At 35.4% G+C, this 15,650-nt stretch overlaps 1 protein-coding gene across 2 annotated transcripts in view; it reads left to right on the forward strand.

Moving 5' to 3' along the window:
* TRPM3 (transient receptor potential cation channel subfamily M member 3) overlaps nt 1-15,650 on the forward strand; it is a 263,965-nt gene that overhangs the window by 110,711 nt on the left and 137,604 nt on the right. For both annotated transcript variants that reach the window (XM_056513620.1, XM_056513622.1), the window contains exon 2: nt 15,338-15,417. In XM_056513620.1, coding sequence (XP_056369595.1) covers nt 15,338-15,417 — 80 coding nt within the window. The remainder of the gene's footprint in view (nt 1-15,337; nt 15,418-15,650) is intronic.

The raw sequence follows: 15,650 nt of genomic DNA on the forward strand, positions 1-15,650 counted from the left end.
GTCTTTGAAAATTAAAACATGGAGATCAGTAATTAATGAATGGGAGGCTTGCAAGGTGCTGCACAGTGCAGTTGCTTACTGCAGATAAGTGACTTGCCCCCTAGTAACACTCAAGTGTGAGCACAGAGAATAGGAGATCTGTATCAGATTTGTGGTTGCAATGAGAAGTTTCCAATTCATGGAAATGGAAATTGGCCGCCTCCAGCAGCATCATCCCCACAACCATCTCTCAAAGTCTCCAAGAGCTGGAGGAGCAGAGAAAACCCATCCCAGTTATGCTCCCCTTCAGATCTCCTTCCTGCATTGCCACTGTTGATTTGGGGTTGCTGATCTCATGTGCCTGCTCTAATGCAGAGGTCTGTGCTCTTGGAGCTGCAACCTTCCCAAACTGTCAAGGAGTTCCTGTGATTTCTCTATACCTAATTATGAACTGACAAGTGCACTTTAATTCCTCAGAGATTAAGGGTTTTTATTATTACTTTTTCTTTTGAAAAGGTTTAAAATTGCTGCAGAAACATAAAAGAGGAAAAGAGATTAACAATCTCAGTTGTGTTACAGAGCAGTCCTTTGGATTGCTAAAACATCAGGCTTCCCTCCACATCAGTAGCCACTCTAGCTTGACCTGTCACTTCTGTCTGCAGACTTTTCAAGCAGATGTGACTGATTTGAGCCTGATTCATGCTATGAATCTGTAAATTCCTCAGGCTGGATAAGATGAACTCGTTTTTAGTTGTCGTATCTCCTGTTGCAGACCCACTTCTGGAGATGAAGTAGCAGACAGATTAGTGCTGTTAATGATACTTTAATCCACAACTGCTGCCTGGCAAGGCCTGAGGGAGTGACATTAGCAAGCCCTAAATGCAATAAATGAAGTCTGAAATAGAATGTATTTCCAGCATTCACATAAAAGCAGAGTTCAGGGCCAAATTTGTCTCCACATTTCAGTGGGGCAATACCAGTGATTACCATGGCTTTCCTGTCAGAAACAGTAGTAAAGCTTGGTCAAATGCAATCCTCATCTCATGTTTTTCAAAAGATTAAACTAAAATTTGAGTCCTCCTGCATTTCCCTGTGAAATCCTCTTAAGTCATATACTATACCATAAATACTACTACTGTATTTCTTTCTTCACTTGTATCTGTCTAAAAATAGTGTAAAACATCAATAATTTCTACTGCAACCTTTTTGTTACTGCTTCCAGGCTTACTTGGTGTGAAGTGTCTCATTTATGGAGTTAGAAACTGTTCTTTGAGTATGAACTTCTAAACTTGGAAGCCTATCTAAGTTTACTTATTTGGAGGTCTTTTGAAGATGGTAAACAGAGTAGAGGTTGACAACAGCAATAGTAGCTAATTAAGCATATTTATTAATTTTTTCTTTGAAGCTGGCACTGAGCATCTTTCACACTTCCAGCTCCTCAGAGTGCTGCAGTGGTGTTGCAGGCTGTACCTGTGGAACACAGCCACCAGAGCAGCCTCTTGCCTCCCTGCACACTGGGCCAGGGCACTGTGCTGGACGGCAATCACAGATACCCCTGTAAAACTCCAAACTCAGCCTTTCCTCTCTGCCCCTTGGAGCTCAGCAGGAATTCTTCTGCTTGGCTGTTTTGGAGCTGTTTTGTTATCACACCTCTCAGAAGCAGAGGTATTTTTCCAGGTGTTTTTGATATAGTTGCATTTGGCGAGTAATTTTCTTTTATTTAGTCCTCTTTTCCAAATCTTACTGAGAATTAGTTTTTTTCTTTAAGCAAGAATTTCCAGTGTACAGACAGTGCAGTAAAATTAATATGGCCTATTACATTTACTTAATTTTAAGTTATCATTCCTTAAGAAGTCAACAGCAGACATCTTCATTTAGAATCTAAAAATTTTCTAAATAATCTTTTAATAAATGGATCTGGGATGACCCACTAATATCTTTAATGAGTTACTGACATTCTATAAATTTTGCTCAACTGAAAATAGTATTGTCACTTAAAAAGCTATTCACAGGAAAACCTAGGGAAATAATCAAAATAAAAGTTATAAACGTTCCATAACGGGGTTTTTTTCTGATTGTTTTTCCTCTTTCTATCAGAAGGAGGAAACAGGGGCAGATTTTGGCATACATTTAATAAGGTGTTTTTGATGGTGGTCTTAATTTATTCTTTTTAAAAATTTAACCAATCTAAGAGAGGGTTTTTAGGATCAGCACAGCTTGTAAGTTTGCTGAACCAGAGGTACCTCTGTAAATTAGAAAACTGACAGCTTAAAATACATAAGGTAAAAGCCCTATAATAATGTCACCCTTAGTAGACCAATGGAAAAGGTATTTATTTTTCTCAATATTATTTTCTTGTGTGAGAGCAAAAATTAAAGCAAGTAATCCACTTCAGTGAACAATTAGCATTGAACATTAGCAGAACTCGGAGGCTTCAATTAAGCACTGTTTATTAAAGGTACTAATCTCTATTAAATGAAATCCTTCAAGGGTTCACTTTGAAACAATGCATAAGTAGTAATCAGAAAGTCCTGATACAAAGGCCTGCTGGGCCAGATAGATGGAATGTGCTGTGTAATCAAATCCTAGGAGATTTAAACAACAAAAAAGAAAAAAGGGGAAATTTCTTAAGTCTTTTTAAAGTAAAAAGGGTTTGGGTTGTTTTCTTCTTGATCACTCAATTTTACTATTCAGCATAGTAAAGAGAAAGTATTACATTAAAGTCTTTATTTCAAAGTCAAGTCAAAACAAGAAAGTAATTGAAAATTGCTTATATGCCCTCCTTGTGAATGTCCCCCATCATACAACTTTGCAAATAATAAGACCTGCTTCTTAACTGTTTTTTTTTCTCCTATCTGTACTATGAGAATTCATTAAAATAAGAAACTAATTAATCAAAAATTAAAAATTTCATTCCTTCAAGAATCCTGTAGAACTTTGCAAGCTGCATTCAACACAGAGCTCTGGAGAGCAGCAGGGATTTTTATTTGGATTTATAGTAATGAATAACTTTGCAGAGTTTGAGTTTTTTACTATAAGTATTTTATTGTCTTTCAACAGACAATATTTGATTTGTATTAATTTTAAAAAAGGTCTATATCACCTTGCTTTGCAAAGTGTTTCCATTTCAAGGAATAAGGTTCTTCAGACATGATTGTCTTCTGATTTCTGTCACTGCAAATCTCAGAGTAAGTCTCACAGAGTGGAAAAATAAAAAACAAACAAACCCCTCACAAAACAAACAAAAACAAACAGACAACCAAAACCAAACACCTCAGTGAGCTAGCTCCCCAAACACCCCCAAATTGCTTATTATAAGATTTCATATCCGTCACTTTGTGTCTAGGAATTTAAATTCCAACTCTCTTTCAAGTGGATGAGCGTAATGGCAATTTTGACAGTCCCTTCAGCAACCTACCAGCTTTCATGGGGTAAGAGGGTAGAAGTTGTGCTGCCATTTAACATGTTGTGTTAGCATTTTGCCCTACATGATCTAAGCCATCTTAAATCATCTAAGTTTTCTTTCTCTTGTATACCTTTCCAAGTAGGAAGAGTCAGCTGTGGCTACCTAGGCTGACCAGCTGACTCACAAGCCAGATCATTGCCTATTCTCTTAGGCCTGTAGCTTTTGGTGAGGTCAAGAATGGTTTAAGGAAGTAATTTGGCTTTTCTGAGGGAAGATGGACTGACCAGCCTGTAGAAAATATTTAAATACTTTGAAAAAAGATACAAAGTTGTTCTATTCACATGAAAATATTTTACTGGGTTTTGGAGGAAAAAGCCAGAAGATAAGATGTACCAAAAAGTAGAGGCAGTTGTCTTCTTCCTGTCTTCATGTTCCAATGCCTTCACAGTAGCTTTCCAAGCTATTTCCTCTGATGGTACAAAAGTAATTTTAATCTTCTGCAGGTTGTCTCACCAATTAATACCCTTTACCATGACTATTAATTTCAAAATTTTATGAAGAAAGAGAAAATTGCACTCAGTCCCATAGAGTGGGGATACTGAATGATGAATTTTTACTAGTTTTTTGCCTTTGAGTCTGAGTCCTTTTCCAAGGCTTCAGTAAGAATATTCATGCTTGCAGTTTACTTCCACGTTGGTGTAATGGGGATCCTGCACACCCACAGTTGCATTTTGTGCTTATGCAGATATAGATACAGTTGCTGGAATATTGCATGCCAAAGAATGATTTTTTTTTTTGTTCATAGCATTTCTGGCAGGTGGTTAACATAACTAGGACAAAGTTAAAACCTGTTAAAAAAACACAGGAAACTATGGTATCAATGTGACAGTGTGTGGCTTGTTTTCCTCATTCTTTGGCTCCAGTCCTTCAAATTTTCCAAAGTCATGAAACTGTGGGTTGCCCAAAAGCAAGAATTTGCAGGATTTGGTATTTAATGAGGCCTACCCAGGTTCACTATAAAATTGTAATCCTAATATTAATTCAAGGATTAAAAATGAAACTGTAGGACTGTCTTAATAGTCTTGTTAAATCAAAGCCAGAAAAGGCTGAAAGAAGGCCTTTCAGTAAACCTTTCAAACATCAAAAAAAGTTCATTCTATAAATTAAGACAGAATGGAAAATCCACTGAAATATTTCTATTATCTGTAATGTAAGTTGTAATTATGTGTTAATACACAACATGGTTAATAAGATTAAATTTTTATAAAGTAAATTCTTACACAAGAATTTAAAATTAAAATCCTGCTTGAGATTTTCTATCATGTCTTTATGTGTGCAGAAAGAAAAAAAATACCATAATACTAAAGCATCCTAGAAAAATGACTGTGCTTTTTCAGTCATACTTGGGTCATAGAACTTTTAGAATAACTTGCATTGAATGTAACTTATAAGATTTTACTTCCTTTGCCAGTTAAGGAAGTGCATGCCAAGGAGCAAGCTGTGAAATTTCACAGTCCACAGGGAAAACCACCAATAACTATTGTACACATGGAGCTATATGGCAAAAAATACCTTGCGTCTTGCACTTATGTAAAATTGGGTTCAAAATGTAGTGGATTATGTACTTTTTAATTCTATCTCTTGGAAGTTTTGCCTGTTTTCAGAATGTCATAGGGCTGTTGGATCAGGCAGTGTGGCTGCTTTCATCTGAGAGGGAGAACAGTTGGCAGCAGTAGTCACAGCAGTCTTTTGTTTTTCATTTGAAGTTGAATCAGACTGATGATAAAGAGAAGGAAAAAGTAAAGTGGCATTGCCAAGGGGAGTAAAGGACCAATGATCAGCACTAGAGTACCAGCCTAGATGAAAAATATTGTAGTGTAGTAGACAAAGGCCTGCAAGTTCTCTTGTGTGGTTGTGATTCTAACTGAGAAATACTAGAAAGATAAGGAAAACTCCTTGACATTAAAAAAAGAGTAATTCTTTGTGTCTTGACCCTGACAGGTATGTGCATGACATAGAATTCTTATGGGCTGAATATGATCAAAAAACAAAAATATGCCACTACTTTTCACATGAGTCCTTTTTACATGGATGCAGCAATGTAGGTTACAATGCAGGTGACTTACATAATATTATAAACATTTGGTCAGAGGTATAGAATCTTTCTAGTTTTACAATGGTCTGTCTAAGTGTTTCAGATTTTCTGAATTATGATATTTTAAATATGCTGCTTGTATCATCACACAATTGCACACACTTCCCTCATGACAGTATTGTATGTTTAAAGCATAAGGAAAATGCATGGAAACAGTTTTTCATGCTGTTCACAACAGCTGAACCAGGCTTTATCTGACAGTGTTTCAAATTGGTAATTTACTCCCTTTGCTTCAGAAATGCTCATATCCTCTAGATGTTTTGAACTTCATAGTTCACAGCTATGTAAGTTTGCTGTAGACAATCCAATGAAACCATGTTGTCTAAGAAAAAGTTATCTATATGTTATTACTATATTCCCAAATAATTCAGGAATTTAATCATTAGATGATACTTTGGTTATGTTTTTCTTATTTATTTATTCCTGAACTAAAATATTGCATTAGGCGGACAATTGAAACTTGGATGATATTTTTCAGGAAAATCAAATATGAACAGTCTCAGGGACTTAGCAGGGGAAAAAATGCTAACTATACAGTTAATCCTAGATTATAATAATTCTGAAATACTATAATGCCAAAATCACTAGGAAGTAAAATACTGTAATGCCAAACTTAATGGGAGTTTTTCTAAAAGAAATGTAACTTACTGCAGGGAACAAGTTTCTCAAAAACAGGTTTATGGAAGATTTTCTGTGTGTTTGCTAATGCAATTGGCAACAAGATATTTTTAATGAATAGTTGTGGGTTTCTTTTTTTTTTTGTGCTTCTGCCTTACCCCTGCCCAAAATCCAAGGTCACTAAGAGTTGCATGGCAGTTTAATCAAGCTGCTCTGGACATTCTCTCATGTTTTCCTTCACATTATGTCAGGCAAGGCAGAGAAGGAAGGTGGAAGTAGTGGAAGGAGAGGTAGAGCTGTTCAAGCAGCTGTGTGGAAAGATCCATACCTTCCAGAATGAGGTTTGGGGGAAGGAGCTGCTGGATTCCTGGCTGCAGGAGCTATTGCAGAGGCTAGAGGGCTAGAGGGCTGTTCCCTCTTCCCCTATTCAATGATGGTTCTGCCATCTTCCTGAAGTGCACCTCCTATTTTTGTTCTGACCATATGAGAACATGTACAGAAAATAAAATTGAAAATAAAGCATTTGCTTCTCGTTAAGTGCCATATTTCTGAATGCTTTTTCATTCACAAGTTGTGCTGATGTCAGAGTAATAGCTGTGATCTGGAGGCAAACTCTCAAACCTAAAAACTTGTCTGTACTTCCTCCATTCAACATCCTGTTTGGTAAAAGACAGTTGTTTGAGTCAAATACTCATTTTGATAATGTGCTAGAAATGTTTTCCTTAGATCTGACGACAGTATCAAGACTTGCTAAGATTTTACATAGTCTTGTTTCAAGTTAAATCACTGGTATCTTTTATTAAATTTTCCCTGTAATATTTAGGAGTTAGCTAAATTACTACATTTCTTTTCAATTCAAATATTACAGAAATAATGGATCATATAACCAAAAATGACATCAAAAGCAAATTTTGAGTCTGTTCTTTATAATGCAATTTGAATGACTAATGAGAGAGAAAAATTGTAACTTAATTCAGAATATGTCCACCATCTCTTGAAAAGAACATATATAAACAAGCTAGTATTAAAAGTACTCTTGTCAATGCCATAATTTGGATATCAAAATCTAAACGATACATGGAGCTCAGCACATGCCTAAAACATATCTCTCAGTTATTTGATGTTCCCTAGGGCAGAATTCAGTAAAATCTGGTGCTCAAAGCATTGGGAAAAGAAAAATAAGAAACACAGGTTATAGAACAGAAAATTAAATTGTTGCATCTATGCAGGATTTGTGCAATTTAGTACTCAAGTTTTGCATTATAATGATGGCAAGAATGATCCAGGAGGCTTCCAACACAGTTTGCACACACTGATGAATCTGACACTAAGATAGTTGCAAGAATAGCCTAGAGATGGTGTTCAAGTTCTACCACAGTCTGAGGATATCTGGCATGATGTGCCTAGGAAGGCTAGAGGTGGTGAAACCATGGCCTCAGCCAAAGCCTTATGGCAAAGGATGCCTGTGGGACTGCATTATTCAGGGGACTCAAGAGGGACTGGGGAGTGACTACAGGCATGTTAGATAAGACGAAATGTGAACAGCAACTTGAAATTGGTCCAGTTGAATGTTAGGGCTTGGGGAGCACCTGGAATCCTCATTTGTTCAGGCCCTTTCATGCAACTATGTAGAATTTAATTTTAATTCCTTCATCAGCTCAGCACCCACACAGTGGCTAACAAAACCACCTCAATCTAATGAAAGAGCAGACAATGTTATAGCTGTCACACATTTATGGGGTAGAATGACAGGTTAAGAAATCCAATAGTTCAGACCAGAATTAGATTCAGTACATAACTCCTACGTGTACATTTTAACCTCACGATTTTTATTAGATAGCATGAGACCTTGCTTAACGTGGAAGATATTTTCTTTCCTTAGTTCGAAGAGTTAGGAATAATGTTGTACTCTTTTAGAATCCAGAATTTTGTGTATTTTGCTTTCCAGTCATGTATTTGCAGCTACATACTTGTATGATATATTTTTATTACAATTTTAAGCTGTATTTGACATAAATTAAAACTTCATATAGGTTTATTACTGCTCTGTAATAAAGATTTTATTAAAACGGCTTGATTTTTATAGCAGTTCTTCACCACTAATATTGTAAATTCTTTACTGCACTTAAGGGAAGTATTGGGGTTTAGCTAGATACTACAGTGAAAGTATACCACAGTGCTCAGTTGTGATGGCTAAGAAAACAAAATCAGTCTTTTATGGGAATTATTGGGCAAGAAATAGTTACCAAACTACCCAATGTCCACTTGCCACAATACCAGTCTGTAGTCAGTCTACCATTGGTTCACAGTTCTGATTCCTCCTTGAAGGAAGGTTTGGAGAAAAAGGTTTGTAGAAGGGCAGCAAGGATGATAAAAGGTAATAAATGGTTTCTGTGTGAGGAGATACTTGATAAATGGTTAATATGGGGGAAAAAAAGAAAGTACTTCACAAGCTATCATGACAACCATGACTGGTATGAAGAGGATGGATGGGAATTGAGTGTTCACTTACTCTCTCAGCAATGGGAAAGTATGAGGAGTCACATTCAAAACAAACAGAAGGAAGGGTTTCCATCTGCAGTAAGGACAGAGATGTGAAGATGCTTAAAGCTTGTGAGAAGTCAGCAGGCAAGTTGGTAGGATAAATTCCATGAAGGCTTACAGAGCATGTAAAAATCACAACTCTGCAGGAAGTTCATGAGCAGAAAATAATTGTTAGCTGAGGAACACTTAGGGGAAAGCATTATACACATTTGGTGTGTTTTCCCTTTTTTATAGCCCCTATTTATGACACTAGTAGAGATCAAACAGAGGTCTAGATAAACCCATTGTCTGATCAAGTAAGGCTTTCTTATTAGAAAGGGTTTGTTTACTTATTTAAATAACTTTACACTCACAGTAATTTTGGTGAAATCATAAATATATATCTGAAGAAACCTCATGAATGAAATTGATAGCCTTCATTCTTCCTTTGATATGGTAAAACCCATAAGAAGAAAACAATTTTTTAAGTGTTTTGGAAGTACAATATATCCTTCATTTTAATGACATTTTCTTTAAAATTTTCCCCTTACACTTCTACAGATCTTAAGGAGGCCCGTATGAACCTGGAAGTCTACACCAGTTTTGGGTCTAATCATTCTCCCTAGTTCCTTATAAAACATCTGTTGAGCTTTCAGTTAATTCGTCAATAGCATGGATAATAATGACATATGCTTGTTCCATATAATGTCTATATAAAGCAGAAATGCACATTTCTACAGAAGCATCAGCAGAGACATAACATTTTCCTTTCTGTGTCCTTGCAGAAGGAAAAATGTCAGATATAATTACTAAAATCATTAACCATTGAATGAAAAGCTCCTATTTTTAAATTACTCTATTTCTTCTATTCAGTATTCACAGTATGGTGAACAATACTAGGAGGTAATTTCTGTAGCATACTGTAACAACAAATTATTGTATTTTATGTACTCCTATTATATTCTGAAAATAGCTTGATTTTCAAAACAATTCAGCATTGTTTTTGTAACAACACTGATGATAAAGTGCTACTTGAGAAGCCTATTAGAAAAAAAGAACAAAATATACATAAGTACAGCTGTAGTGGGTAAAGGTCAGATTGCTACTAGGAATAAATGTCTGTTAGAAAACGAAGTCTTTTGGGACAGCCCAATGATTCCTGAGTTAATGTCCATCCAGGTAAATTCCTAATGCTTCAAGAATGACATAAAAGTGCTTGTAGTGCTTGTAATTGCACAGTGTTGAAATGAGGCTTAGAAACTTGTCCCGAGCACACCTTGTAATAAGGTTTGACTAAAGCATTGCCTTTCTTTGTACTAATATAGCTATAGAGGTTTATAGATACAGGGTTGTTATTCAGAGACAGTGGAATTTGTAAATATTCCCATTTGGTTAAGGAATACTAATCACATCAGTTTGCAATAGCACTGATGTTGCTCTGTCACCATATGGTCCTCTAAATGCTTTCTGTAATTTGTATCAGTAATACTCTGTTGCCTGTCCAGCTGCTCTGTCCCCCTGCAGAGTAGAAAAAGGCTTTAAACACCTTTCTTTCCCCAATGAAACCTGTCTTTAAATACTCGCCTTCACCTCCCATGAGCAATCAGTACTGAGTTCATTCCTAACTGCTGTTTTAATACTTCATTTCATAAACAGGGAGCTGGGTGGAATATTTAAAGAATGTGTATGTTTTTATCATTAAATGGACATCATCCACCTCTGACAACACTATTTTGCATTTGCAAAAAGAGCTGTCTCTGTCTACTGTCTCTTCCTTTATTACTCCTCAAAAAATAGAGCTATGTGTGGTGCTGGTAGTTTCATTGCCACAGAGTCCTCAGTTAATGCATCTTTAAATGAGCAAAGACAGTTGTAATTACCTGTAGCATGAGTTGTATATGACAACTCTGAAATAAAACATCTTATAAACATCCTACCTATAAAACATCTTAGTGCCACTGGGTGACATATGGGATTTAATATAATCATCTTCTTTTGTTGATTTCTTAAAACAAGAGATGCAGCTTATGCCCTATGTTATTCTGCAAGCTGAAACCTGAATTCAGCATCAATCTCCATAATTTTGTCAGGTTCAAATACTGAAGTTTCACTTCAAAGTCAGTTAAGATTTTTAATCAGTTATCTCAGTCATTAAATCTTTCCTTTCTTCACCTCACTCTTAGTCCACACTCTCAGCCAAAACAGCTTCCCTAGTGTTAGAAAGCAAGGTGTCTTTACCTGCTGATTCCCCATTATAGTCTTAACCTCACTGAACTCTTTTACTAGCTGCTTTCCTGGCTGCAACTTCATCTTTGTTGTTCTCTACAGACCATCTTTGGGTTCGATCCTGTGTTTAAGAGACCTGACAATCACAGAATCTCTCATTCAGAAATCTCACAGGGCACATGTTTGCTGGAAAAGAATGTGTGTGTGTGTGTATATACACACGCAGAGAGTATATGTACATTCTTAATATATACGTTAATACTTACAAAATACATGTATGTATTTTATACAAAAGCTTAGGGAACCAAGAGACATGGGCAATCTCATAGATTGGCCAGCCTAGCAGAGGCTTCTCCACATGTGTGATGATTTAAGAAGTTTAAAGTTGATGCGTATTCTCAGCCTTGCCCATTCTGGGCCCATCAGAGCTAATGTACATGCAGTTTAGTGCTTGTGTATGTATCAGTACCAAGGGTGGACAGAATATTTTTCACATTGTCAGGTGCACCCTCAATGATGAGGAAAGGAGGGATGTAGTCATATGTAGGAGTAGAGAGGAGCTAATAGAAACATGGTGATGGGGGTTAAGAGTCAAAATACATTGTGTTGAAAACTCTCGAAGTGAGTAACTAAACCTATGTTACTGCTAGGTACTAAAATAGAAATTAAGGTGTGGTTCATATGAAAAGGTTTTTCATTAATATTAATATCAAGGGGGCACAGTAGAGAAGTAGTCCCCAAATTTGTAAATATTCAAGTTTTGGTTAAAGTTATCAGCTTTTAATTGTGATGAAAACAATGCAGCTACTAGTCTCTAAAAGAAAAGGGTTTGTGTTTATGAAAAGTATGCACTACAGGACAGCAATTGTGGTGGGAAACAGTGACAAAACCCCAGTTTCTTTGGGAAAATGCCATTGCTGATTATTTGAAATATATTTCAGTTGTGTATAGATTTCTCACAGTTGCCCCATAAACACACTGCTTTCATTCTTCGGAGCTTAACTGTTTCTCCTGTGTTCTCAAGTTCTTTCCAGCTTAGTACAGTGTTCCTTTTGATGGATTGGTTTTCCTGAGTCAAATTTAAGAACTCAGGGCATCTTATCACACTTCAACCAGCTCACTTTCTCAGAGACAAAGAAAAGATGAGACAAAAAGCCCATCAAGGCTTGTGCCAGTTAAATCCAAGCTCTCAAGGGATTTGTTTTTCTTTTGGCGTCAGATTAGATGTTCAAACCAAGCGTTGTTGTGGGGCCACGGGTGAGTGCCCGCTGAACCCTTAACAAGGCTAATCCCGCAGCAGCACATTCCAAGCAGCTGATGGGTGGCGGGCTCTGCTGGCTCCCGCATGGCGCGGGGGCCGGGCACAAATCGCGTTATTCGCCACCACCGGCCGAGCCGGAGCGGGGGCAGCAGGTCTTGCTCCAGGACAGCCCTCAGCGCCCAGTTTGATACTCAGGTAAAAAATAAAATAAAATGAAATAAAATAAAATAAAATAAAATAAAATAAAATAAAATAAAATAAAATAAAATAAAATAAAATAAAATAAAATAAAATAAAATAAAATAAAATAAAATAAAATAAAATAAAATAAAATAAAATAAAATAAAATAAAATAAAATAAAATAAAATAGAAAGAAAATGTTCTTGGTGGGATTTTGCAGCAAGGTTAATAAAGACAGAGACTTACCCAGAGAGTTAAACTATGAATAAACTAAATTCAAGTATGGCGTGTGCTTTATGAATTCACTGTGGACTTTAAATTGTCTCGTTAGCCGTTACTGAAGGCTGAAGGAGTATTTATGGAACAAGAGAAAGAGAAGATAAGCTTCTTGCTCAACTAGTCTTGAAAATACTTTGCTATAGTCTGCTAATTTTTTTTTACTTTATTAATTTGCATTATAATTAACAGTTTAATGCAGAGAACTTAGTTATATTGATTTTCTGAAGTTATTCTGTTATGAAGACTCTACAGCAAGTAGCATAATGTATTATATCTTTGAACTTTATACTTCATTGCAAATTATATCTGTTGCAGAAAGAAACTGACATGGGGCAGTGCAACCAGATGCTTTCTTTTAAATTTGGAGGATTTATGAGATTAGTAAATCACGTTATTTTGTCGCCATAACTCTGCTGGGTAGGATGGTGTATTGTTTGAGATCTAAAAGCAGGAAAGTATCTTTTCCTGATGTGAATAAAGGAGATTTTAAACCCCACTCTTATTTTTGTGATATTACCTTTGAATAAGTGTGATAAAAATTCCAATACCAATTATTTTTTTTGTTATTAATTCATTTTTTAATGTAACTGTGTTTCTTTTCCACTTGCAAAGACTGTATGAGAAAGAGTAGAAAAACAAATTTTAAATGTTAGTTTCTTGGGTTTTGAAAACTTGCTTTTATACTTAAAGAAAAAATTTAATACCTGTTAATGTACCTGTTATGGCACATTTTCATACTGGAACTTGAGATAAATTTAGCTAGTGGCCACCTTTAGAAAGGATACGTTAGTTCTATGTAGTCAGAAAATTTACCACAATAAATTGTTTGCAGAAAAGTATTAAAATAATAATGTATTTAATAAAGGATATTTAGAAGTTATAATAAATTAAATCTCCAGATAGTCTGTCTTAGGTAAAGTAAAACTTTTTAAGCTTTCAGAATTTCTGTTTAACTATACTTTGTTTAAACAAAACAAATGTTGCCCAGCCTTCTATAATGCATTAACCTTCTGCTTGCTACCATGAGAAAAGCCAGTCAAATTCAGTTTTATTTAATGGTTCTTATAGACTTTTAATTTTTTTCTTACTTTAAAAATGGTGGTAGGTATCTGCTCTTCCTACAAAATATGAAGTCTAGCAGATTTTTCAACTAAAAGTGCTAGGACATTCAAGATAAAATATTGCTAAATAGCACCAGTAACCACTAGGTCCAGCAAGTAATTATTTTCCCTGTAAAAATAAAAGGTATAAATACTATATATTGGGACTGGTAAGTAGTAGATGTAGCTAGAAATAGTTGTTATGATATTTTATAGTTTGTTATAATGACATTCACCAACTCCAGTAAATTTCTTTAGTTCACAGTGATATTCACTGATGCTTTTGTAGAACCAGGGGGTTCTGGTTTAAAACATGTACAACGGGATACAGATTGAGTTGACAAGATGGTAACAATAAATAATGATGTAACATTAGTTAGTAAAAGTAATACATATTGTTTATATATCCTTGCGTAGCAGAAGCTGACACCAGTTAGTTAGGTAATGTTACATAGGCAATTTCAAAAGTTCTCCTTTCATATTTGCTTTGAACTCTTTAAAGTTCATTTCACATTACTTAATTCTCTGATAATTTTGTCATAGTTTATAGTTCTGTTTACACTGTGCAGTTAAGTGGGTAATTTTATTATTTAAACATAGTAAGTTAATCTGTTTTAAATTAATTTTCAAAGGAAAGCTTCAACTCATCTCCTTATTAAATGAAATAATAAAATTCTATGTGTGTGAATGTTTTAGAGAGCTTGCCAGAACTCATATTATATGGAGTGAGGATTTCCTAGATGATAAAAAATATTCCAGAACTCTGAAATTCTCTCCTTTCTGGTTTTATGTTTGTTCTTCTCTCCTCCCTTTTTCTTTCCTACTCATCTCTCTGTTTAAAAAGACTTCTTTTATATCTGACAATTAAGACTATGCTGCAGTAAATTTCCTTATTTTCTGTGAACATGTGGTGGAAGAACCTGAGTGTTATGAACAACCAACAGCCAACAACAATTTACTGACCTGTTTTAGAGGCTACCTGCCAATCATCTGTCTCAATGTATAAAATTTTTTGTGTCCCATTTCAGAAACAGATCTTCTTTTTTCTTTTTTTTTCTTTTTTCTTTTATTTTTTATAATTAAGATGTCCGCTCAGAAACTGCAGTTTCTGCCTCTGTGTTAAACAGCACTCTCAGTGCTTGTGTAAAAATATTTAGGTTAATTTGGTTGGTTTCGTTGAAGGGGTTTGTTTGTTTGTTTGTTGGTTTGTTTGTTTTTTTTTTAATTAGAGCTGGCTTAGCTGTATCACTGACATGGAAACAGAGGTGGTTTTAATGAATAGGTGTAAGGTTTTTTCTACTGTACAGGAAGGTTTGGAGTTTGAGTTAATTCTTCTCCAGAGATTTCTTCCTCTGTTATGAGAATATATGTGACAGCATCAAGGTCATCTGGCTAGTGAATAAGAAAAGAATATTTAAACCTTTTGTGGGTGCTTAGTACTAGAAGGGAACCATAGTTCTAATGGAATGTTTGCCCTCAGCAAATTGTGCACTGCTTATCTGAAAAGTCAGTGAAACTTTCTCTTCAATTTGAAGTTTTCCTTAAGTTGTACTATATGTTGCATATAATAAGCTAACAGAGCTCAAGGCATTTGCTTTCTCTTTTTCAGGCACAGAAATCATGGATAGAAAGAGCATTTTACAAGAGAGAATGTGTTCATATCATACCCAGCACCAAAGACCCCCATAGGTAATTGCATGTTACTTGTATGAAAAATGAAAGTTGGTTAAATAGTTCTCCATATATATGCACACAATGGATCTGGATATAAATATATTGAAAACTTATTTGTTCAGAAGATCCGTCTGGAGTGATGGATTCTTATGGGAATTATTTGTTCACATTTCAAAAGTTATTTTGTAAGAAAAAACATAAATCAGGATGGGTCAGCATCTGTGTATAATTTCCTTTTCTTAGTTCAA

Source organism: Oenanthe melanoleuca, chromosome Z (genome assembly GCF_029582105.1).
Source record: "Oenanthe melanoleuca isolate GR-GAL-2019-014 chromosome Z, OMel1.0, whole genome shotgun sequence".
Classification (NCBI taxonomy): Eukaryota; Metazoa; Chordata; class Aves; order Passeriformes; family Muscicapidae; genus Oenanthe; species Oenanthe melanoleuca.